The sequence below is a fragment of the Sceloporus occidentalis genome, unplaced genomic scaffold (genome assembly GCF_023333645.1).
Source record: "Sceloporus occidentalis isolate IW3139 unplaced genomic scaffold, rSceOcc1.0.p SCAF_3, whole genome shotgun sequence".
In the NCBI taxonomy this organism is placed as follows: Eukaryota; Metazoa; Chordata; class Lepidosauria; order Squamata; family Phrynosomatidae; genus Sceloporus; species Sceloporus occidentalis.
In genome coordinates, this window is record NW_028316983.1 from 179,694,592 (window position 1) to 179,721,818 (window position 27,227).

At 40.9% G+C, this 27,227-nt stretch overlaps 1 protein-coding gene across 1 annotated transcript in view; it reads left to right on the plus strand.

The window, feature by feature from the left end:
• Window positions 1-27,227, plus strand: part of LOC149317171 (cadherin-19-like) — a 78,510-nt gene that overhangs the window by 14,065 nt on the left and 37,218 nt on the right. Inside the window, exons 2-5 of the mRNA XM_089518836.1 lie at window positions 19-240; window positions 7,122-7,224; window positions 22,479-22,586; window positions 24,336-24,494. Of these exons, the coding sequence (XP_089374962.1) occupies window positions 49-240; window positions 7,122-7,224; window positions 22,479-22,586; window positions 24,336-24,494 (562 nt within the window). The 5' untranslated portion in view covers window positions 19-48. The remainder of the gene's footprint in view (window positions 1-18; window positions 241-7,121; window positions 7,225-22,478; window positions 22,587-24,335; window positions 24,495-27,227) is intronic.

The window sequence follows — 27,227 nt, forward strand, 5'->3', positions numbered from 1 at the left end:
CTTTTTGTCTTCCCACAGATGCATATTGATTGAAAAGGAAATTTCAGCATGTATTGTGGAAAATGGCTCTCTTTTGCTCTGACAATGGCTCAGTTTGGACCATGTCTTCCTTGTACACCCAGCTGTGATGGTGAGGAGTTGGAACACATTTTTCTGAGACCTCAGAGTGTGAAACATAGTGGCATTCGGAGAATTCTCTTTGTTCATGAGGAAGTAACACAGCCTTTGATATCAGACCAGGTACAGTAACTTTTCTTTGGAAGGTCTATCAATGAACTGAGATGTTGATTAGTATCTGTCTGCTTCACTAAGCTTTTCCTCAATCTGACCTGACAAAAAAAGAAATAATCTCCCTGGACTCTTGCATCTCTTATGAGGACCTGAATAGGAATACATCAGCACTTTGGAAATAAATAATTACAAATAGTGAGTGACTAATTTATTTTTCTGTAATTAGGCCATAACAAAATTAGATTATTGTTCTGCATAATGTTAGTCTTTTTGTGGTATAACAGTACCGTCAGCCTCCCCACATTCTCAGTAGGCACAGCTCACTTACAAAAATGCAAACATGTATATGTTAATAAATATAAATAAAATTGTTAATCCTATTTTTTAACCTGAGATAACACTTCCCTAGAACCTCTAAGTACTCCAGTGTGACTCTATGGTCAAGTTCTGGTGAAGGTTGACCATAAAATGACACTGGAGGACCTAAAGTTTCCTAGAAAGAACATATTAATCAAATCCATGAATCCCCAAATCCCCAAAAGGGAAACCAGTGAATTTTTATGGGGAGGGATAGTAAATGTTTAATTAGTTTTGCAGCTGGATGTTAATATAATTACATATTCACATTCTATTCACACCTACAAGGTGTTGGTTATTACCTATAAAGCCCTACATGGCTTGGGCCCGAGTTACTTGAGGGACTGCATCTCCCTATATGATCCGCCCTGCACACTCAGAACATCCGGCAAGAATCTATTGGAAACACCATCTTCCAAATATGTCTCCTCATCTCAAAAGGCCTTCACAATAATGGCCCCAAGGGTGTGGAACAGCCTTCCTGACGAGCTCCGCCTTATGATCCCCTTGGAAACATTTAAAAAGAGACTTAAAACCGTGCTCTTTCACCAAGCTTCCCCCCCCCCCCCCCATGAGCGATAACTGATATGCCCTATCTGACAACGATACTCTGCCCTTGCCCCTGGATGTCTGATGGTTTGATAAATTATTGATGTTACATTTTACTGTTTAGTGGTTTATAAGATTGTTGTATGTATTTTGATTTTAGTAGCTTGTAACCCCGCTTCGTTCCATTGGGAGAGGTGGGGAAACACAAATACATTATTATTATATCACAGGCTACTGCTTTTTAATGTTTGACTATTTCAACAAGTAAATGAAAAGTCAATACTTAGATACTTTCAAGTCAGGAAAAAGCACAGAATCATTTAAAAAGTAATTGCAGTGATAACTGGTTACTTTCCCCCTAGAATTATAACTAAACTAAGTAGAGTAACTTCCAAACTTACTCTGGAATATATACTGATATAAAGCATAGACACCGTATTTGTCCTTATTTCTTTAAGGACAGTTAGTTCTTGTTTAACAGAATTTGGGGCAAATATGATCCAGGTTCCATTTCAGCCACAAGCTCTGTCAGTTGGGTGCTGTTACAGAGAAAACCCTTAATGTGTACCTACCATCCATGCTTCATGAACCTTGTCTGCATGGGCTAACAGTATCCTTTCCTAATTCTGGCAGTGTCACACTGCCTGAACTGCAGTTATGATGCAAACAATCTGCATCAGAACTGAGGTATAATACTCGTAAACCATATTTTTAAAATTTAACTCTTACTCCAGATCATCTGAGAAGATCCAGAGCCCTCCATTCTCACATCAGGTATCTGTCTGCATGGGCATCCCACTGAGCCATCCAGCATATCTGCTGCCACTGCAAGTCACACACACTGAGTTTGGAACAGACTGCCCAGTTATGTGACCATTACTGGGTGCCAAGTTCTGACCTCAGAAGCAAGTGACCCATGGCAGTAGTAAATGTGCTGGGTGGCTCAGCAGGACACTTGTGCAGACACCTGCCCTGACACAAAAAGGGAGGGCCAGTTAATGGGGGGAGGTTGGAATACCTCCAGGACAAGGATACTCTGGATTACACTGGACTATCCTGGCCTGTGCAGATGCACAACAGGGAATCTGCTGAGGAAAATAGATTTTGGACATGTTCCTATGTGAATATCTGACTCTATACAAGCTAGACCTGGGAGACATTACAGATTCTGGTAGGCCTTTCTTTACATACGTGGCAAAACATACTTTTCTGCATTTTCCTGGATTCCTGAAGGTTCTTCCAAAAGCTATTATCAAATCCAATATTAATATGGAGCGTTCATTGACAGGGCTATAATTGGCATTTGTTCATATCTGTTCCTTTATTAGCATTGCTCTACAGAGAAAAAAAAAGACCACATCTTCTGGTTAGTAATAATACCAAAACCAGTTTATTGACAAAGGTTGTTGAAGTTTCCCTTCTGTCTTCTGAGGCAAAAGAAAGGGTTCATGTATCCATATTTGGTGCTTTCTGGCTGCTGCTGCTTCTTTGGCATTGCATCAGAGTAGCCAAACTGAGGAGCAATACAAGAGTTTACCAGCATGTTTTAGTTGGATATTCTATTACATTAAGTAACCACTGATTTACCCCTCATTAATTTTTAATGAAACAAATTAATGCTAAATCCTTTTACCAGTAAGAAAGCTCTGGGAACTTGCATGGTTCATTACATTAATGTGGCTTTGAAACAATAAGCAATTATTTTTTCCCCAACCTGCTTAAAATATACACTGCCCACTAATTTTCTTAATGATTCTTTTCTCTTTTCTTTGTTGCTCTTATTTACTTCCTTTATTTTTTTCAAAAACAAAGCCAAAGCCATTTTTAATCTCTCGATCTTGGAAATCCTTTTCTGTAAGGCAACATTCATGCTGAATGGATGGCAAAAAGTTTAACCACTAATTAACTAGCACTAAAATTTAATTGGGCCCAAAGGGTGAAGTGCTCAAAATACATTAATTACTTTTCACAGGCGTTCAAAGCAGCTATTGTGGAAATATGATGTCTCATTTCAAAAGGAGCATATAGAGAAGCACGTTATATTTTTTTGCATCGACAAACTTGGTACTCATTTGTTTTATTAAAAGTAAAAAAGGTCAAAAAGCATATTGAACTTTGAAACTTATTGAAAGATTTGCTTTTTAAAAAGGGGGCAGAGAGGTATGGGAAAGCAGATATACTGTAGTATTTTTAACTTGCAAAAGGTAAAAAAAATGTGGGCATCCTATTATCCTAAGGATATAGTTAATATAGATCCTATATTCAAAGTGTGGGGGAAGAGCTGTGGTCCACCAACAGAAAAGAGCCCTGCAGTTACAGGAAAGCAGATTTTTACTGAATATTAAAAGGAAGTCCTTGACACATAGGGCTGGAACAGACTTGCCAGTAAAGCCAGTTTCTGTGCAGTTTGGGGGCATGCCACATGACCCCTAGATGTCAGGAAGCTGCCCTGGCCAACCACACCTGGGTGGCTTCAAGGCACTCTGGGTGTGCAGTGTTTACACTGCACACTGCTGGACCAGCCTGAAGACTACCAGTGAATAACAAGTGCTGTAAGTTCATGTATTGTATTGATAGTGGTTTTACTGTTTTATTGAGTGTATTTTATATGAAACTGTAGTTTTTTATCTTGTAATGTGGTTTCTATTGTTGTAATCCCGCTTTGATCTACAGGGAGAGGCGGGAAATGTAAATAAAAAATATTAATATTATTATATTTCTGTGGAAGGAACTGGTAAATCCACCTCTGAGTATTCCTAGTCTAAGAAAAACCTATGAAATTCTTGGGGTCATCATAGGTTGACAGGTGCCTTGAAGATACAGGTAACACACACATACATTTTTGAGAGGTCCACCTTGCATGAGTAACAAAAACAACTTATTAATAATTAGAAAGTAAAATCAAGAAAACAATTACAATGTATTGTAGAAATTATTTTTATACTCTTCACTTCCTATATACCCTTGCCTGTTGGCTAATTCTATAGTTAATTGTTGTAAAATAACAACAGAAGGGGGGAGGGGGAGAAAACCTATAAATTTATAATTAAAACCTTTTTTTTACTTTTATGAACCATGCCATTGTTTTATTCAGGATAGGACTGTGGGGTGTATTTTGGAGACATCCTCATTATACACTTGTAGTGAGAGCCAGGAATTATGCTTAGACACTGAGCAATCCATGGAAGGTCAAATTATCTTCTCTTGTTCTTTCCTTGCAATTGGTGTTCAAGGATGTTGTGCCTTGGAAGATGGAGTTTCCATAGAGCCATCATGATTACTAGTTTTCATAGTTTTATAAAAGGGATGGGGATCTTGTAACTCTCCAGATATAGGCCTAAATCTTATTGTTAGTCACAATAGAATAAACTCTTTAAATCTATGAGATTTACATATGTATTAAGTCCTCATTCAGGAATTGATTTAATGGGTCTATTCTAGTTGAGACTAAGCAACAGAATTCCAGCTATTGTTGAAAATAGTTATGTGATCATTATTCATCATAGTTAAGTAAACATAATTTTTTGTTTTTTTCTCCTTTTCAAATTTCCATTTATAAGCCAATAAATTTCCCACCTGCTTGACCGGGTGTGTGAATTTTCAGATGGTTCATTTGCAAATGAACTAACAGGGTGTGAACTTCCATTAGAAATTAAATGTTCTGAGCATTTAAACAACAAGGGTACAATTGAGTATGTGAATTGGGTGACAAGTTTTGGACTACAGCTGCCATAATTCCTCATCCAGATATGGGAGCTGTAGACCAAAAAAAAGGCAATGTTTCCAAACTGACAGATATGGATCAATACAACTGCATGAATATTTGAAGTCTCTTCAGGGAGCTGGCACTGAGGACTAGTATCACACTATTTTGTGTTTTGTGTGTGTGTGTGTGCATGCGCGCTCACGCACATGTCTCCTGAGCTACACAGAACACTTGTTCAACATTTTGGTTGTATGGCAAGATGTAAGGAGCTGAACTGCAAAACTGATGCAAGCTTGTCTCCACTGTATCCTCGTCATAAACTGTAGTAATGTACCTTTTCCCTCCCCTGTATGTCATCTTGTATTTTAGAGTTGGCAAATTTGAATTCAGTCATTTGCAAGAACACCACCATCATTGACAATATGTATGTAACAGTCTGTCTTTATTTGTTATGATCTAAGATGGCCCCTAAAGGCACCAAGTGTCTAAGCTAAACCCATGCTGAAGACAGACTCAATTGCACCTCTGTTGTTCAACTGCTCATCTTATGTAAAGTACTGAAGCAATAAAGCAATAAAATATCCAGAACATTGACTTTCCAATGCCCTGTTAGTCCATTTGTGATTGGAATGGGTCAGTGTAACTGAGAGGACCATGAGTCTTGGGATGATCTGGCAGGATGGGAGGAAGACAACAGGGGAAGAGAAGACTTGACGACCAGGGAAGAAGAAGAGAGAGTGGGGAAGGAAGAGGCAAAAAGGATGGAGGAACTTCAGATGGAGAAAGGTGGACAGGAGGACCCTGAAGAGTTGGAAAGGAGAGAGGTGGTGGGGGGGGGAGACAATAAGTGGTGATGGGCAGGTGGATATGAGAAGGAGATGCAGAAGAAGGGTCATGGAGAGGGAGAGTAGAGTAGAATGGAGTCCCAAGAGGGAAGGTTGGCTGGCAGTCCTTCAAAGAGGACAAGGGAGACCCACAGTGGGACCTCATTCCCAGGAATATTCAGAGGTGGTTTTGTCAGTTTCTTCTTCTGTATTTGTAGGCAGTCTCCCAGCCAAGTACCTTCAGGGCTGAGCCAGCTTAGCTTCCAAGATCAGATGGGATTTGGCGTCTATAGGTTATTAAGGAAAATAAACTCATTTGAGACGTGGTGCTAGAGAAGAGTACTGAGGATTCCATGCACAGCCAAAATGATAAACAAATGGGTCCTAGAGCAGATCAAGCCAGAAATATCCCTGAAAGCCATGATGACAAGACTTAGACTGTCAAACTTTGGACACACCATGAGAAGCATGAATCATTGGAAAAGACAATATTGGCCTCGTACAGACCACCCAAAAAGGGTGGTCTGCTGGTGCTCTGTTTTGTTCCTCGAGCAAGCCGCAGCAGACAAACTTGGTGGCTTCCTTGCAGAGGAAAAAGAACCCGCAAAAATCAGGTTCTTTTTGCGGTGCCTTAATGATGCTGCAGTGCACCAATGGCGCAATCGTGATGTCATTATGGTGCTGCGGCATGTGGATGCTAGGCGTCCATCACGTCAAAAGGGCGCCGCCATTTTGACATACAGAAGACTTACTAGGGTTGCGGGGCGTCTATAAGCGATGCCCCAAGGCAATCCTAGCATGTTATCAAGATGTGCCACGAGGCCTGTCTGTACCAGGCCAATGTTAAGAAAGGTGGAGTGAAGTAGAAAGAGAGGAAGGTCGCATGCTAGATGGATGGACTTAAATTAAAGATACCTCAAATATGAGTTTATAGGAGCTGGGCAGAGCAGTAGAGGACAGAAGGGCCTGGAGATGTTTCATCCATAGGGTCACCATGGGTCGAGATTGATGCAAAAGCAGTTAACAACAACATCTTATTACTGGTTGTTGCAGTTCCCATTTTTGGAATTGTGAACAATTCAGAAGAGAATGACAAGTATTTCTAAACTAGATCCTGATAGCCACCAGATATAAATGATGGTCATGCCAGTCTTCTGGCAAGAATTATGGATTATTTCTCGAATTCTTTGACCCTTAATTTCTACTACGAATAGAAAATGCTGTCAAATATTTCTGGAGACAAGGAAGGCATCCTTCCTTTGCAACTGAAACAACACATTACAGTGTTTTACATTTTTATTCATGATATTTTTGTTTATTTTTATTTGTAATATAAATCAGTGTCTAAAATAAATTGATGATCATTCAAAACAGCCAGTTTGACAAGGAATACTGTAATGCTGATTTGTTTTAATTCTACCTGGAAATCATCTTGTTATTCATTATTCTTCCAGATGGAATCTGACTTAAACAAGCAAGATAGTTCTCTGAATGACAATGGGCCACAGTTTTTGGATGGGCCTTATGAAGCCACTGTTCCTGAAATGTGCGCCAAAGGTATTGCATGCTATAGTTTTTGCTTTTCTACTATTGCTGCCTCTGTGCTTATGAAATAAGTCATCACTATTAGAGTGTGCCTTTTAAAATGAGTGTCCCTCAGTAGCCAGCAAGGCAATACCTCTGCTTTCACTGCTTTCCACATTCTTCCTTCCTGGAACATCTGCTTCTCTAAACTGCCCAGTACCACAGGGACAGAGGATGCTGTTGTATATTGGGTCATTAATTAATTAATTAATATCTCACCTTTATCCCAGCAGGGGATTCAAGTAAGCATAAAGCACATTTTTTAAAACTTTTAATACAAAAATTAAAACACAACTAAACTAAAGCCTGTTACAGACTGCCAAAATAAAGCTGCTTCGGGTCTCTTTGGAGGTAAGCTGTTTAAATGATGCATGCACCCTAAGAATCCGGAAGCTGCACCAAAGCTGCACTCCAGTGCTTAGGAATGGAGTGTGGCTTTGGTGTGACCTCTGGACTCGTAGGACCCACGCATCATTTAAACAGCATACTGCCAAAGAGACCCAAAGCAGCTTTATTTTGGCAGTCTGTAACAGGCCCAAATTTCTTTTTAAAAACACTTTATAACCAAGCTAAAAACAACCTTACAAAGACACTTAAAACAGAATAAAATAAAAACACTACATTTCCACTAAAAGCTCCAGCTGCCACAATTTATTAAAACCTCATTGCTTCCTTCAATTTTTTTAAAAAAGTATTTACTTGGACATGCAAAGACAGCAGGGATGGAGTCTTCCACAACATGGGAGAAGACATTAAGAAGGTTTTCTTCCATGTCCTTACAAATGTGTCTGTATGGTAGGACTGAGAAAAAGCCTTCCCCTGAAGGTCTTAGAGCATTGGCAGGCTCATATGGGAAGATACTGTGTTTCAGTCTGGACCCAAGCCATATACAGCTTTAAAAAACATAGCCCATACTTTGAATTCTCTCCAGAAATTGATTGGCAGCCAGTGGAGTTATTTCACCAAGAGGGTTAGATGCTCTCTATAGCCTGCCCCAGCCAAAATCCTAGCTGCAGCATTTTGGATCTACTTCAGTTTTTGTTGCTTTCGTCTTGAGTGGGTAGACTGTGGCCCCTGGACTTTTCTGGACTCTGAAGTGTTCACCAGTCCTTCCAAAAGTCCCCAACCACAACTTAAAAAAAAATCAGCATGAATCTGGGGAGCCCCCCCCCCCTTGAAAAACCTATAGAAAATCTCCCAAAACACACAGAAGCAGCATCATTATTTCAGAAACGTCTACTACCCCCCAATTATCTCAATTTTATTATTTTGTCCAACAGAATGTGATATAATGTCACTGGTTATCATGTTAAGAGTGACTACAGTGGGAAATGGAAGTAGTTGGCTTTGCTGTTGGAGGATTGTGGCTTGTGGAAGGACCTGCATGAGAATTTTTTTATCCCTTCTATGGTGTTCACCTCTGCTCTAGCAAATAATCTCTATCCTGATGTATAGTGGATCTTTATGATCTTCAGTAGATATACTGTCACATATTCTTTGTGGAGTGCATGCCAAGAATCCCATTTAGAATCCTGCATGCCACCACATCAGGGTGCTTTAGCAGTAGTGGTTGGCAGGGAATTGTACTAGATGGTCCTTGAGTCCATCTAATTCTATGACCGCTTTCCACACCCATGTTTGGTTTCTGCTAGCCTTTTGGTCACTCTAACAAAATTTCAGAAGCCCCATAGTTCAAAATACACAAATCATAATTCAAGTTTCATAGTTAAAGATACACATACCAAAAATGGCTTCTCTCCTAATATCTATATGCATCTGGGTATTTTCCTATTTGCACAGAACATCTTTAGGTTCTACTGTAGAATATTTAACCACAAGTGAGTTTCAAGCATCAATAAATGTATTATCATGAATATATATTAGTTTAAGATTTACTGTACTTTCTTAGTGCCCCCTCTCAAATAGAATTTAAATTTTATTCAGATATCCAGTGCAGGTGCTACATAACTCAAAGTGTAACAATAAATAGCATCTTTTTCAAATACAAGGCTATAGATTTCCCTCTAGAATTCAGTAACTTGCATGAAGCACAATCCATATAGCGTAAATGTCTGCAAATCTAATACATCTCTAGAAATGTGTAAGATTGGGATGCAGTAGTTATACAAGCTTATATTCAAGCCTGTTGAAATATAATTTAAAACTTTCTTCACATGATCTTCCAGTAGCTTCCATAGTATTTGTCGATATTTTTAATGCTTTTCATTTTCTAGCGAAACCCAAAAGATCTTTATTTAGAAAATATTTATTCCAATTTATAAAGGCTTCCATATTATATTCATGGCTGTCCCACACCCCCATATTTTGTCATCAAAATTATCCTGGAATATAATTTATTCTGAGATATAGGGATTAGCCCAAGTTCATCCTACAAACTAATACTTCTCAGTTGAAGTAGTTTTTAAACATGCTAGCTTAGAGCTAAATCTACTGTCCCATTCTTGGGAGGAATGTGGAATGTCAATGAAAGAATGAATGAGTGAGTGAATTATATTACACCTTCCTAGAGTTGATTCACCAACATCAAATACCAATCATTTCTATGGCTCCACTCTAACTCAAACTAACATATTTAGCTCATAAATTTTGCATTGGTTCTTTATATATACAAGCTTAGATTTGCTGACCTACTTGTAAATAATGAGTCCAGACCAGTTGAAAATGGGCCACTCTATTTAACTTTTAACTATTTATGTAATTTCCAAGAGATCTGCAACATTGGGGGAACAACCTAGTGCAGGAACAGCTGTGGCAGGTAGTCTATTCCCAAGACCACCTCCTCAGCCTCTCCTGTGCAAAACATCTGAGCTCTGTGGATAACCCATAGTTGGTTTGCTCTCCGGCCAGCTCACATCAGGAACAACAACCTGAGATTCTTCACTCAACTCACAGGACTTTAGTGAGGGTGTATATCTCAGGTCAGCCCCAAGGAAGGTCTCTTTCCCTATCCGTTTAGCCACACAGCCTACATGGATAGTTTCAGAGGCCTAACTTTCACTGCAAAGGAGTGATATAGATGTTCACCTAAAATCTATATATATCTCCCCTCAGAAACCACCATACATATGGGGCAAATGTCTGCTTAGCCCCTGTCCCCCACCAGGCCAGGTAACAGGAGACTTAGATGTTAAGGAATTAATTATCTATATCATAGCAAGATTATCACACCGAAAATGGACTGATGAATTCGCTAATTCGCCCAAATTCATACAGCAACAAGTATGGGGAAAACTCTAAAAACTCCATGCACGGACATGGAGATTCCGTGGGCGGAAGTAACCAACATCTCCGCCCTGTCATGGACGGACCATTTCCTGGTGGAGGCTAAACTCAAGGCATCTACCCAGCTCCCCCCCGGGGGTGGCGGACCTATTAGAATGGTCCACCCTCGAAGGCTGATGGAACCCAAAAGGTTCCAAGAAGCCCTACAGGGGTATATGGTTGGAACTGACGGCGATTCTGTTGATGCCTTGACAAACACCTGGGATACTGATCTCTCCAGGGCTATACACAGTATCGCTCCCAAGCGTCCTCTCAGGCCTGCTTCCAAAAAACAGCCCTGGTACACGGAAGATCTCCGGACAAGGAAGTGGGTTCTGCGATGACTAGAGCGCAAATAGCAAAGACACCAGGACTTAGCCGACAAGGCACTCCTAGACTCTCTTTTGGAGGACTATGGAGTGGCGATAAGCGCAGCAAAGAATTCGTTCTTTTCTGTGCGTATTGCGTCTGCGAAGTCGCGTCCAGCAGAGCTGTTCAGGGTAGTGAGGGAGCTTACTCAGCTACCCTCCTCCCTGAACTCTATTCTGGAACCATCCAAAGCCTGCTATGACGAATTTAACAACTTCTTCGTGGATAAAACCTCTCGGATAAGGGCTGATCTCGACACCAGTATTTTTACAGAATCCAGAATAGAGGACTCCAGAGCTTCTGTGGACTCTATTATACTGGATCAGTTTGATTCTGTGAGTACTGAGGAAGTGGACAAGATCCTTAGAAGTGTTAGGAAGACAACCTGCTCTCTCAACCCCTGTCCCTCTTGGCTAGCACCTCAGGGGGGCGCGGCTGTAACCACTATGTTACGCCGCAAAATTAATTCATCCTTTAGGGAAGGGTGTTTTCCATCCAGCTTAAAATTGGCCATTGTAAAACCGCTGATAAAAAAGCCCTCCCTAGACCCCCTGATTCATAACAATTATCAGCCTATCTCACTGCTGCCTTTTCTGGGGAAGGTGACTGAGAGGGCGATTGCCATTCAGCTTCAATCGGTCTTGGATGATACTGATTTTCTAGACCCATTTCAAACTGGCTTCTGGGCGGGCTATGGAGTTGAGACTGCCATGGTCGCCTTGGTCGATGATCTCCGTCTGGGCATGGACAGGGGTAGCGTGTCCCTGTTAGTGCTCTTAGACATCTCAGCGGCTTTCGATACCATTGACCATGGTATCCTTCTGGAACGCCTGAGGGAGTTGGGAATTGAGGGCACTGCGCTCCAGTGGTTCCGTTCCTACCTCTCGGGTCGATTCCAGATGGTGCAGCTGGGGGACGTGTGCTCTGATAAGAGGGCCCTTACATCTGGTGTCCCTCAAGGAGCCATACTGTCCCCAATGCTATTTAACATTTACATGAAACCGCTGAGAGAGATCATCCGGAGACACGGGGCATGGTGTTATCAGTATGCTGATGACACCCAAATATGTTTCTCTGTGTCTCCGACTGCTGCAGTGACCAGGAATGGCATCTCTCCTCTAGACGCCTGCCTGGAGTCAGTAATGGGCTGGATGAGGGAAAACAGACTCAGACTGAATCCAGAGAAAACGGAAGTACTTGTGATAGGATCCCCGGGTCCAGGTTTGGAAATTTGTCCACCTGTCCTAAATGGGGTCATGCTTCCCCTGAAGGACTCTGTTTGCAGTCTGGGGGTGCTCCTGGACTCGTCGCTCCACCTTACATCTCAGGTGGATGTGACAGTCAGGAGTACCTGTTATCAGCTTTGGTTGATACGCCAGCTGCGACCCTACCTGCGCCTGGGGGACCTTGAAACAGTGGTACATGCTCTGGTAACCTCTCGATTGGATTTCTGTAACGCGCTCTACATGGGGCAACCCTTGTACCAAACCTGGAAGCTTCAATTAGTGCAGAACAAGTCAGCCAGACTGGTCACTGGATGCTCCAGGTCCAGCCATATAACACCTGTTCTGCAAGATCTACATTGGCTGCCTATTCGCTTCTGGGCGCAATACAAGGTGTTGGTTATAACCTATAAAGCCCTAAATGGCTTGGGCCCAGGGTACTTGGGCCTCTCCCCTTATAATCCGCCCCGCACACTCAGGTCAGCCGGGAAGCAACTTCTGAGGGTTCCTCTTTCGAAACACTCTGCGACTGCACAGAGGGTGTTTTCAACCTCAGCCCCGCAGTTATGGAACTCGCTTCCCAAAGAGCTCTGCTCTACCCCCTCCCTCGACCAATTTAGGAAGAGACTCAAAACCTTTCTCTTCGAACAAGCTTTCCCCCAGATGTTGTAACGCTTCTTCCCCCCCTCCTTTTTGCACCTGCACTTTGGCTAGTTTTTGTATGGTTTTAATTCTGTGTTTTTAATTCTGTTTTTAAAGTGTGTTCTTACACTGTTTATATTTATCGTTGTTGTTGTCATGATGCTTTAACCCGCCTTGATCTCAAGGAAAGGCGGGCTATAAATAAACTATTTATTTATTATTATTATTATTATTATAAGGTAAGTAGTAATCCCAGCAGATACCCAGTCTTGAGGCCAAAGGTGGGTAAATCATCTAGATAGTGAACAACACCCTGAGATTTTGCCCTTCAAAATAAGCTCCAAACCCAAAGACTCCAGCAGCATCAGATGACACCTGAAAAGCATTATGAAACTTTCTCTCCGCTCTCCAAAAGGAGACACTGGTGGGGTACAGACCACACAAAAAGGGCGGTCTGCTGGTGCCTTGTTTTGCCGTGCGAGGAAGCCGCAGAGGACAAACCACGTGGCTTCCTTGCATGGCAAAAAGAACCCACAAAAATGACTTTTTTCTGTGGCACCCTTGTGATGCCGCAGTATGCCAATGGCGCACTTGCGAGTCACAAGGGGGCGTGACGTGCAGACGCTAAGTGTCCATTGCGTCAAAATGGAGGCATTCGTGTGTACAGGGCACCACCATTTTGACACCCTCATCACATGCTAGGGGCTAGACACATATGGGCAGTGTGCCCTCACCCAACCCCTAGCACATGACGAGGATGCACTATAGGCCCGTCTAGATCGGGCCACTGTTAAAATGCTGGAGAAAGCTCAGCCAAACATAAATGTCATCTCTGATAACTCTGATAATCCTGAGCCTGTGATGGGGCTAAAGCAGTCCCTTAATAGCATCACAAAAGCAGTACAAAAAGCCCCTGCCTGGTGCTATAAATTTATAAGCAAAATTTAAATGGCCAAGCGGCCCCTTTCTCCTCCTCCCCACCGTCGCTGGGCGTCCTTGGGGCCAGGCCACGGGGAAGGGGCCTTTTGCCGCTTCCCCGCGGCCTGCAAAGCGGTGGACACGGGCCTCGGAGGCTGCCGGTCTGGCAACTGAAGCCCCGATACAGCGGAGTAAGGGGCGGGTGCAGGCCGCCCCAAACGGGCAGTCTGTAACCCACCTATGAGAAGGATTTTTGCATCTTTAATTTTTTTTTTCCTGACATTTTCTGCAGCAGGAAATATAGAGCAGACACAATGGCTTGGCTAAACTAGGGCAACAATTTGTTGTATACTATCAGAATGATCAACAGAAGGGAACTGATGTCTGGCGGCAACCTACCTAAGCTTAAGGTTCAAAGCCTGTCAGATGGAAATGCTCCCATTTGGAGGATGATTTTCAAAGAAGCCTGGGGTGCATGTATTTGCTCTGGCCATTTTCTGAAAATGAGTCTCCAGGAGCACCCCAGCATGTCGTTAATCTCTGCCAACTTCACATTCCTGCCAAATCATGACCAATTAAGCTATTTACAAACACAATAGCACCCAATACAACTTAATCAAACCACTGATTAGCCAGTGCAGAGTAGACAAAAAGCAAACAAATATGCAAAGCACAAATGAGTTAAAGATTCCTAGGCAGTCTCCTAGCACAATCAGATAATCTTGCACAAAACTGGTGGTGGGGGCAGGAGGGGAACTGCTGCAGAGATAGGGGCCTGAACAAGAAGAAGACCAGGCTTAAATAGTCTTGGTTCCTCTTCAATATGCAGTATGTCAACACACAGAACCAATTTGTATCTCCCTCCTTTCTTGCCCTCTCTGCAAACAGCATTTCCCAACTAGGGTGCAGCACTTGGCAGGGAACATAATTTTGTTAATAAATTCTCAAATAAAATAAAACAAAATAAATCAACAAATAGTCAGTAAACATGACACAGAAATAGTCTTCCTATATTTCCTCAGGTGAGTGCAAGCATATGCAAAGAGCACATCAATGAAGAGATTGTATATCCAATATAATATTTTTCTGTATTTCATTGGAATTAAACAATTTATTAAGAGAAACAACTTTAAAGAGCAGGTACCATCTTTAGGATTATCTACGTTAATAAAGATTCTCTGCCTCACCCAACTTGTAACCCCATCCAGATATATTTAAGAATGCTTGCTGCTATTTCAATCATGTAAATGATTATATATGAGATATAGGATGCAACATGAAACATAGTAGAAAGAGATTTTTTTTGATGCCTTGAAAACAGTCATCTTCTCTATCAACATATTTACAGATAATATGATAGACCATAGACTAAAAGTCCACAGGGTGCTGCTGACTAATTTATCAGTGAATTTATCAGTGAAACATCCAATAGCATAACGTCTGGGGATAAGATGTGATAATGTGATTCTATGACAGAATATTATGGAAAGTGGCTGTAGGTCTTGTTTCCCTCAAGAGAAAAGTTGATTTATATTTTATTTAGAAGTTAAGTAAGAAATGAGTTAGACATTACATTATTTTTAAAAAGAACTTACTGAAGATTTTCTTCATGGTATAATCTTTCTGAAGGCCCTCAGGGATGGTGTTCAGATTTAGATCTAGGACATGGCCAGCTCCCAAGTATAGATGAAATTGTTTCTGTGGATGGATTGTAATATCTGTTCTGCAGCAGCAAATGCTCATTACAAACCTCAAGGATACAAAAACCCATCAGAATCTCATTGTGTGTCTTGGACGCATTGCTTGTTCTGAGTTTCTCTCTTTTAAACTGCACCACAGGCATTAAATTAGTGATTGATACAGTACTCTTGCGTTGGTTTTTATATGGAGTCCCTTATTGTTCTTGTTGTTGTTATTATTATTATTATTAATAACCTTTATTTATGAAGCGCTGTAAATTTACACAGCGCTGTACATGCAATCTTTTTAGTTAGACGGATCCCTGCCCTCGGGCTTATGTGTCTTTAAGTTGTTTCTGACTTATGGGGACCCCAAGACAAACCTATTGTGCGATAACATGGCAAGATTTGTTCAGTATCGGTTTGCCTTTGCCTTCCACTGAGGCTGAGAGAATGTGACTTGCTCAAGGTAACTCAGTGAGCTTCCATGGCCAATAAGAGATTTGAACCATAATCTCCAGAGTTGTTGTCTAACATTCAAACGACTACCCCCACACTGACTCATTAAATCTATATTATAGTCAGTGGAAAATTAAGAGAGCAGCTCACAGTGTACGTAACGGGATAACCAACAAGAGTGAAGAAACTGAGTAGATATTGGGGGGGGGGGGGGGAATGAGAGACAAATCAGCTTTTTTTAGAGGAAATAAATAGGTGGATTCTAACAATCCTGAAATCTACTAAATTGTAACATTGTTAGAATTCACCAATTTATTTTCCATAAACACTGGCATATGTTGTATGAGTAGTTATATCTCCTTCAGCAGTGGGATTGGGGGACAAAAACATCTGAAATATGCAATAAACGTGCCTTTTTTATTTGTTTATTTCATTTTTTAAATAGAAAGCCAGAATCCAGAATCAGGCAGCAGAATCAGGAAAGGGCAATCTTCCTTCCCCCATTGTAGCCTCTTGAACCCACCCCCAACATGCTCTGAAGGATAACAACTACCTTTGGAAATAGTGTTCAGATGTGATGAGCTCTAGAAGATGGGAGGCAAAGAAAGTTTGAACACACTGGCACTGCACTACTAACATGATGCTGGATTTATGGCAAGGTTTGCCAGGAAGTAAAGGTGGATAGATTTTACCAGGAATTTTAGATATTTGAACACTACCTGTAGTTTCTCACAGATTTTGGGGGAATTCCTCTTTTATCATTATTTTTTATTATTCTATTGCCAAACTCATATTTAAAATCTGACTGTGGGAATGAGTTCTCAGACTCTGTGTAGACAAGTTAGCCTGAATCCTGTTGTTACTTCCAGCTAGAGCAGACCAACTGACTCAAAGGGATTTGCTTGTATGTTGACTCACCATTTAACAGTTCTAAGACTGCTCTACTCAGGACTAATCAAGAGTCTTCAGGCTAATTGTTTACCATTATTGATTAAACAAGTAATTGGGTTATTTATGTTTAGAAAACATCAAGCAACATACAATAAGTTAACCAAATGAGCTAAATAAACAATTAAGACAAAAAGAACAATTAATAAAATAAAGAACTGCACAACTCATTAATAGAGCATCTAAGTAAAAATGCTTGCCATCTTCTAATATTCTTAGCTGCAACTAAGGGGCCATTCCCACTTGCATTTAAATTGCTTTGCAAGTTGCATTGACACCAAGTCTCTGAATCTATTCAGGCTGATGCATAGTTCCCATTATGGAAGCGTATTATTTCATTATTCCATGATTTTGTGTCTTTTTAACACAATTGTCATTCCAACTCAATTTGTGCTGCTGTCAATCAAATTGAGTCATTGGTAGGGAGGAGAAGGTCTCTGCGGTGCTCATGGGTGCCTCCGAGGGGCAATGCTGCTCCTTTCCTCCTCCTTGGCAGGCAGCAGGAGGAGGTCCAGTGGCGACAGGGGTCCTGATCTTCCTCCACTTTCACTGAACAAGAAGAAGAGCAAGGTATATACAGAGAAGGGGGAGCCTTATACCCTTGGCAGTGAGGACATTAGGTCACCCTGGTTATGGGGCTGGACCTAAGTTCAAAAGTTTGGGGCTCCATCCTCTCCACACTCTTGTCAGTGTTCCCCCCACTCTTACAACCATCGTTTAAACAGAAAGACTGGTGACTAGAGATCATCCTCTTTTCCCAGGGTTTGCACCTTCTGTCCAGGAGGAATTATAAAGGATCCTCCATTTGGAGCAGAACTAAGAAGCATGAATTGATATTTATATATGAGTGCTTTTAGTGCTCGAGCCCTTGCACTCACATTTAAGGCTGACATGAAGTCACTGGGAGCCCAATGGCAAGGACACCAAGGAAGGGAGGGAGGGATGGGGGGAGAGAGAAAGAGAAGAGTGGGTTTCTTTTACCAGGCAAACCTTCAAATCAAATGGAGGACCTGCCAGCAAAAATGGGGGACATCACACACATACAAGCTAAGAACACTCATATAAAGATATGCTTCCTAGTTATAATCAGAATGGAGGATGTTTTGGTATTCCTCCTGGACAGAAGGTTGGAATGAATGGGTCTTGGAAAAAGAGAATGGCCCTTAGGCAACTCTATTGTGGAGTTTTCTTGGCCAGTTTCTTGAGACTCAGAGAGTAGGACTTGCCCAAGGTCACCCAGTGGGTTCCCATGGCTCAGTGGGGATTCAAACCCTGGTCTCCAGAGCTCAAGGCACTACACCAGAATGGCTATCTACTCAGATGTAAATCCTCCTCTTGCAATGGCACATATTATAAAGGAACCCAGAGCACAGAGAGGGAGTTTCCCTAGGTAAGCAGGGATTTGAACCCTGGGTCCTTTGCTGGCTCTCTACTCAGATGTAAATCCCCGTATTGCAATGGTGCGCGCACACACACACACAGACAGACAGACAGACAGACAGACAGAGAAACCTAGAGCTCACAGAGGGGGTTTCCCTAGGTAAGCAGGGATTTGAACCCTGGGTCCTTTGCTGGCTCTCTACTCAGATGTAAATCCCTGTATTGCAATGGCACACACAGAGAGAGAGAGAGAGAGAGAGAGAGAGAGAGAGAGAGAGACAGACAGACAGACAGACAGACAGACAGAGAAACCTAGAGCTCACAGAGGGGGTTTCCCTAGGTAAGCGGGGATTTGAACCCTGGGTCCTTTGCTGGCTCTCTACTCAGATGTAAATCCCCGTATTGCAATGGCACACACACACACCCAGAGAGAGAGAGAAACCTAGAGCTCACAGAGGGGGTTTCCCTAGGTAAGTAGGGATTTGAACCCTGGGTCCTTTGCTGGCTCTCTACTCAGATGTAAATCTCCGTATTGCAATGGCACACACACACACACAGAGAGAGAGAGAGAGAGAGAGAGAGAACCTAGAGCTCACAGAGGGGGTTTCCCTAGGTAAGTGGGGATTTGAACCCTGGGTCCTTTGCTGGCCAGACCTTCTTGGGGTTTGATAAGCCTGGGTCGAGGGTGGTGGTGACCTCCAAGTGACTCAAGAGCCCAAGGCCAGGGTGGATGGATGGCCTCACTGCAAAGGACATGGCACCTCCAAATGAAGGACCCAGCAAAAATGGGGGACATCACACACACATAAACACACACACACACAGATCTAAAAGCTAAAAACACAGCATACTTCCTAGTCATGCTCAGAATCGAGGACTCGTTGGAATTCCTCCTGGACAGAAGATTGGAATGTAGGATGGGTCCTGGGAAAGAAGAGGGGGGAAATGACGCATTTCCCAAAAACTAGGGATGAGATGGATTATACCCTCTGCTAGCCCTCTGCCATTAGTTTCTCCCCTACAGTGCGATGTGATTCAGATCCGTTGTTCCCACTTGCTGAATATGCTTGCTAATCAATTCTTTCCCAAAGAAATGCTTTTTAATCCATCTTCAAAAAACGTGATTTTTCTGCACTTGCCTTACATCACAGCAGTTCAAACCAAATGGTTCAATCTGAGCACAGTCGGTTCTGAAACTGTTTCAAGTGTGAACAAGGCACTTATAATTCGATCAGCAAATCGCTTTAAATCATAGTGGGAACGGGTCCTAAGTCCAATTAAATATAGGCGGGATATACACCGCCATATAGTACGTATTGTATACGTACTAGGGTTAGGAAGGGGCGGTGCTTCCGCACCCCCCTAACCCTAGTACGTATACAATATGTACAAGATGGCGGCGCCCCTTCCACATGGGCGCCGCCATCTTTACGTACTGGACGCATAGCGTCCAGACATGTCGCAGCGCCTATGACGTCGTGAATGTGCCAGCGGCGCTTCGCGACGTCATCAGTGCACCACAAGAAGAAGCTCCGAAACGGAGCTTCTTTTTTGCTCTGCACGGGAGCCACGCGGTTTGGCTGCTGCAGCTCCCGCGCGGAGCAAATGGCGCCGGCGGCGAAGCACCGCAAAGTGGCAGTTTGTATCCCGCCATAGTTTGTTCTCCTTTATTGTCAGTTCTATAGACATTCATCACCAACTGATTAGCCCACTACTGAGTAAATTCCCAGGTAAAACTGACTCCTTCTATTTACGCCTAACTCTAACTCAGAGCTCGGTCCCTATCTAACTCACACATACTCCTCTCTTCCTATTTATACTTGGTTCTGGGAGTAGCCTCCACCTTTTCTTGGCTAAGTTTCCATTGGCTGTTGCCAGGCTCATTCTGACTGGATATTGCCAGCATTCCAATCTGTCTTTTCTCCATTAGCATCATGCTTCATGAGGAAGGGGCTACTCAGGGTCATTGTGGTGAGGCTTTTATCTCCTGCACCTTCAGTTTTGGCTCTACATATATTCAGTCAGCTACCTGAATTTGGTCTATGTCTGTCTAAAAAGACTGGTTTATTTTGATTTACCTGTCTGTTGCTCTCCTCCTCTGCCTGCTTGTCTGTTTCTCCACCATTAGCACCTTGACTCCCAATATCCATTTAGCTGCCTCAGTGCAGCAGTTCAACTCTGATAGTAAATAGTCTTAGCAGGTTTTTTTTCCCCAGTGCAATATTTTGACTCTGAAGCTTCTGGATGCTTTTAGGGAATCCATTCAGGTTCTTTTAAAACTGTCCTTGAAAGATACCACAGTGACAATTTCTTAGCTGTTTTTCCCCCTGCTGTGTTGTACACTACCCCCAGAGTCCATTTAGTGCCTCTCAAGTACCATACAGTGAAATACCTCAACTCTGACCATTATGCTTGATCTTTGTTGTAACATACAATGCAGCAGTATTAATCAATCAAACATTTTACTAATATCCTGCCTTTCCTCCAATACTGCTATTCAAGATGGCTTACAGTATGAAAAGAGATACAACTACATAGAGTTAAAAGCATACAAAAAAAATTAAAGTTCAAATTTCTGTAGAATTAAAAACTATATAAAATATTAGTTTAAAGGCATATATTAAAAACAACAAGACACTAGAATAGAAGACCTATTATATAAAACGATCAGTTGGCTACTAGAATAGAAAAGTCATCTCTTGATGTTGAAAGGAGAAAAGAAAAGGAGTTACCAGATCTCAGGTTCTGGCTCTGAATCACCAGTTTTCAGGAGGAAGACAAGGATTCATATTTTTTGTTTTGGAGGGCTCAGCACCAGGTAAAAGTAGGGATGGAAAGAATATTTTTAAAACTGATTTTACAAAAACCCCAAACAAACCAAAACACCTTGTTTTTCTAGTGTTGAGAAATCCTATGAGAAGAATTGTGGACTGAAGAGAATCTTGGCAGTTCAGGACTTATTCTGCACAAAATTTGCATGTGGTTGTTTTGAGTAGGAAACAGCATGGCAATATGGCAAATCATATTTCAATGCAGAAATGTTTACTCCTGTGAAGAAAACATTTTCTTTTCAGAAAAAAAGAAGCTGTAATTGGGGATTTGTTCTATGTAAAATATGCATAAGGTTGATTTGCATGGAAAACTAGCTTTTTCTGCACAGGACTTAATCTCTCTGCATTGAAATATGATTTTCCATACAGAAAATGTTTTCTGTGTAAAACTATTATTATTATTATTATTATTATTATTATTATTATTATTATTACAGTTTAAAAGCACAGTAAAATTAAAAACTTACAAAAGTGGCAATTAAACTTTTGCACAGAAAATGTCTTGAATTGTGAATTGCTTTTGAAACTGTGTGATTTTTGAAGAAAATCGCTCAGATTACTAGTTGCCAACTTTGAGATGAAACTCTTTGCTTGCCGAGTTGAGGCCACAGCAACTGCACATCACACCCCTAACCTGGCCTTTTCCCAGTGCAAAAAGGAATGGCAGAACACTGTTCTTTTTTGCACTGGGGAAAGAGTGCCTTTGCCACTATGGTGGCATATGACTCCAGCTCTTTTGACCAGCTCTTTGGTGATACAGGCATATGTCTCTAGGAACTAAATCCAAAATACAAGCATTACAAAATGAATATATCTTGCTTCATTAAACAGAAGGGAATGGAGTGGATATACATCTCCAGATTCTAGTAACTTTGATCTGGTAAAATTTACCAACCAGGAAAGACATATGAGTCTTTTGTCTCTTGCAAAAAGAAAAGATAATTGAATGTTTACCCAGCAAGTGAATATTCTCCTGACAGCAAATTATTTCCATACAGAGGTGTGGAATTTGTCAGTTTCATTTTCCCCTGCCTTGAGGTATTCTTATATTGTGATAAGAAAATGTGTTCGTTTTTTTTTCTCCTACACTAACTTGTTTTAATCGTCAAATTCATTTTTACCTTAGTTATAAAAATAATGTCTAACATTTGGTAAACTGATCAAAACCTCACAAAATTCTCTATCATCTGCAGCCATCCAAATCAATAAATTCAGCTACTTCCAAACCCTCACTGGCATGCATTTGTTTTAAATGAATAGCATCTCCAGAAAAAGTAGTGACAATCTCAATTCAGCATTAACTTGGTTGCTTACATAGGGGTTCAAATCCAGACTTTTAATAATGAAATAATCAGATTGGAAGAATTAACTGTCAAATGCATTTTCTTCTAAATTCATTTTAAAAAAAAAATCAAAGTATTCTCATCCCAAATATAAGAGATCTCTTCCATCTCTATATCCATAACAATGATGTCCCTCATCCAATCCTTTTTCAGGTACTTCAGTGATTCAGGTTACAGCTACAGATCCAGACCCAATGGGTACCCGCCTGTTCTACAGCATCCCTCCAGAACAGCCCTATTTCTCTGTGGAGCCAACAACAGGTATTGTTTAGTATCTACATAATTACCTTGATAACCACACAGGTAAGAAAAAACTGAAAAATAAATAACCAATATATTTGCCATAGCACACCATCAAATCAATGTTCAAGAGTGTTTGCAAGGTAGATCATTGGTGACATTTTGTTCAAGACAGGAATTTACATTAAAAGTCACATAACAAAGGTAATCAATTGGCAGAACTGGAACCATCATATCATCCTTTCCAAGGACAGCATATTGCTTTAGGTATCTCCTTTGCCCATTTTCCATTACTATTTTAAACTCACTAAATATTCAATAAGTTACAAAGGGTAGAAAGTAAACCCAATGCACAAGCTCATTATATGCTGATAAACTCAAAAGTACTTAGTCCTCTTGGATCCCATTTTGGGAGAAAGATGGGATATAAATACAGTAACTAAATAAACACTCAGGGTTTCCAGGAAGGATCTGAGAATGAGAACTCAGAAAGAGTGGCTGTACCTACCATTTTTATTTTTGTGCATTTCTCAGGAGGGTGAGGAAAAAGTATGCAAACAGTCATATTTTGGGGGATGTAGGAACATACATTGGTCCAAACAATCCTTGATTTTACTTTTTTTAAATGGGGTCTCAGTAGTTGTCTTGAGAGGCTTCAAGCAATTAAATGGGACTGAACATTCCTCACCCTGAGATAGTAGAAGAGTACTCTGAGGGCTTTACAAGCAAGGCTTTACACTTATAAATGACTTTCTCAACTCACTGGGAGAACAGTGTTCAAATCACAGACAGCAAAAGAGCATGATGGTCACTATCCATTTGCTGCTCGGCTTCCCCTTCTTTTTCACACAAGTCTTGCTGTGGTTCAGTATAAACAAAAATATAGCAATGAACATAGCAACAACAATAAAAATTCTATATTAATATATATAATATATAGACTAATCTATGCTGCCACTGAGAAAGAATCTGGGAGTTGTAGTGGATAACTCAAGGCACACAACAACAGCAACAGGTGAAGAAGGAGGTGAAAATGGTAACTAATGTGATCATATGATCAAGGTATTGTATAAATTCTTCTGCAAGGAAAGATCAGAATGTTTGGGGCCATTTGGCATAGGAAAAAATAAGAGATGCCATAATAGTAATGTATTATGCATAGGTAGTAGCACATCTTTCATGATATGATAACTGAAGAGAGAAGGGCCAGGGAAATAGAATGGTAAGAGTTTTAGGGAAGAGAAAAGTTTGTGTGTGTGTGCATCTATACCTCACACACAGGCTGCATCCACACTGCAGAAATAATCTAGTTTGCCACCACTTTAATTGGCCTGGCTCAAAGCTATGGAATTCAGGGATTTGTAGTTTATTGTAACACCAGAGTTCTCTGATAGAAAACGCTATGTGTCTCACAAAACTACAATTACCAGAATTCCATAGTACTGAGTCATAGCATTTAAATTGGTGTCAACCGTGATCATTTTTGCAGTACGAATGCAGCCTTAGTTGAACTAAGGAATTTACTACCAGAAGTTGTACTGATAACCACATGTTGGATGGCTTTAGATGAGATTGGAAAAATGAATTAAGCATAAAGCTTCTAGTTATGTTGGTATCTCCCAGTGTCAAATGTCTGTACTGCTGTGCTCATTTTCTGCTCTAAATTATCTATAGACATTTGATTTGCCTCTATTGGAATGGAATGGTGGGGTAGAAAGGGCTTTGGTCTAATTCAACAGGGCTCTTCTCATGTTTTTATATGTTTTATAGGAATCATAAGAACACTATACCCTGTGGACAGAGAAACCCAAGATCAGTATTTTGTTGTTGTCCAAGCAAGAGTTGGTCAAACAAGTAGGCGTTCTGCAACAACAACTGTAACCATCAACATTTCTGATGTTAATGACAATCCTCCCCGATTTCAACACAGTGAGTAGAATGTCTCCTGGCTTTCAGATACAATCCAGCTTCTTACTGTTGTGACCTATCATAGGAGCTGGACAGACTGCCCCTAAGAGGTGGCTCTGTGCCACCCCAGGAAGAGCTGGGTTGGTAATGCAGCAACCTCATGCCACAACCCCAACACAGCAAATCTGTGGCACAAAAAGAAGCCACAAAAAGCAGCTTCTTTTTGCACCGTTGAAAGGGCTCCATAGCCACTGTGGCCCTTTGGTGGAGCGTGTCTACATGCTGCACCAAACACAAAGTGTGATGCTGCCCACCGTGTGGTGGGGTGCACGGCATGATACTGGCATGACACCAGCATGGGAGTGTGGTGTGTGGTCGCCAAGCCCTCACTCTGCCCACACACTGTCTGTTGAGAGCCATAGTTGTTAATATAGGAACAGGACCACTTTTGCATTATCTGGATGAAAGGAGGCAATAGTACTGTTTTGTGATGGGCCATACAATCTAATGCTGCTTCCAGTGCCCCCCTTTTCCTTGATACTTACCCTCAGTATCTCAGTGATCAATATATGCACCATTATGTCATGTCAAGACTGGTTTGATTCTCTCTCTCTCTCTCTCTCTCTCTCTCTCTCTCTCTCTCTCTCTCTCTCTCTCTGCCAGATCAATTTTTTTTGGATGACATTTTTCTCACTTTGGGTGCTAGCAGCCAAATTTTTATTTATTTCTGTTCATATACATATTAGCTTAAAATTAGGTTTTACTGAAGAAAACAAAATTTGCCTAGGATTTGATTAACTGAGAAATATAAACTGATGGGAAACTACACAACTTCCTGCAACCTAGTAAGCTTTAGCTGAAAAAGAATTTGGCTGCTTAACAACAGAGAAACTATAAATTATGGATGTGGTTTTCAAGTTCTGCTCCAGAGGGTTCCCATAAAGCTTATCCAGCTTTCTTCAGCAAAAACAGGAGTAATGAATCCAAAATTTCCTTGAAAGATGGATAGTCCAAGTTCATCTATCCTCTCCAGCAGTGCACATCTGTAGGATATGCTGAGTGCTTGATCATTACTGTGAAATAAAAGCATGAGGAAATGACCATCTAAAGATAGATGTAACCTCTGCATCATTACTAGGCAAACTGTTGCTCTCCAGATGTTGATTTTCCTCACCCATTTTTTATGCTGGTGAGGAATGAGGGAAGGCCACACCTTTCTCACTCCTAGTCTAAATAAAAGCTTTGGTGGAAATGCTTGGAGGATTTGAAAATGTGTTGTCAGTGATGCACACGGATATGTTTTTCCTCTTCATCTGGATCCAGGGAAGCTGTTGGTGCTCTGAATTTCTGTCTGAAGTAGGCAATGACAGTAAATTAAAGCTAAAAAATATCAAGGTTAATTAGAAATGACAAAATTGTTCCAGGTCAAAAAGAGTCAGTGTGCATCTGAGAAAGTAGGCTCAAGTATACAAAAGCTCTTGCTACTAACTTCTGTATTTCAGATAGTCTGAAAAGTGCTGTAAGATCCCTTTGTATACTGTTCATGTTTTTGAAGCCAGGAATCATGTTTATTCAAAACTGCTTTAAGTGGAGCATCAATCCTCTTGAAAAATCAAATTCCTAACCTGAGACTATTCCCAGTTTTCATCTGGATATCCAAAGAGTAGCTGTTTCTAGGTATTACTTTGCCAAGATAAGCTTCATTTCTGAAAAGGTTTGACCTGACTATGTTGACAGGTCTTAAAATACATCCACAATCAATTACTGCAACATGATCTACATAGACCTATCTTTTAAGAGTCTCAGAAAACATCATTTTATAATTTGGTAGAGGGCATAGCAGTGGCTATCTGCAAAATAAATAGTTGCTGTTTGCCTGGTCATTTCTAGGAATAATTCATAGTGTTGGTAATGTTGACAGGCCTAAAATGGCTTAGGCAATTTTAACAAAAGGATCACCTGATCATATCTAAGAGCCAGTAAGAAAGGTTTGAACATGCCACATCTTGGTCCAAGACGTGACAGCTCAGGACATGAAAAGAGGCTTTCTTGGTGCTTACACTCAATTTTTGCAATCTCTTGCCTGAGAAATTTGGTTTTGTTATATCTCTCCCTGCCTTCTGCTGCATTGTTAAAGTATCTTTATTCTGGGTAACATCTGAGCAGAAGTGAGATTATTTTCTCTTTCTTTTGATATGCAATTATATTTTTTTTAAAGTTGAAAATAAAGAGAACTAAAACAAAAAACATCACATGAAAATACAAGATAAGTAATTAAGAGGAAAGAGAACTCCCTGATTACAGTCTTTAGTATATCTTGGGTAAGCTTGTAGAACAATTAGAATAAAGCAGTCTCTGAATAGAAGCTCTCTAAAAACAGAGGCCATGGATGTGTTTGGGTGAAGATTTTTATATGATGAATCCTTATTTGTTGCTTTTATCCAATTCATTTGTTTAAATTCCAAATGCTTTTTATTATTTTCAGCTTACAAGAAGTTTTTTTTTTTATTCTGTTGGTTCAGTTTGTTGTTGTTTTTTCTCAGACACTCTGAGCTAGACAGATGCATGGACTGGGCAGAATATCAATTTCTTAATAAAATGCATAGAGGAAAAGAAATCAAACATTACCAGTGAGAAGAAGAGGCACTAAGAAATATTGTCACAAATCTATCCCAAGCCTGGCACTGGTAGTGGACAAAATATGATGTTAGCTTAGGGGGAAAAAAACAAGCAACAAAGTGGTGTGATAAGACT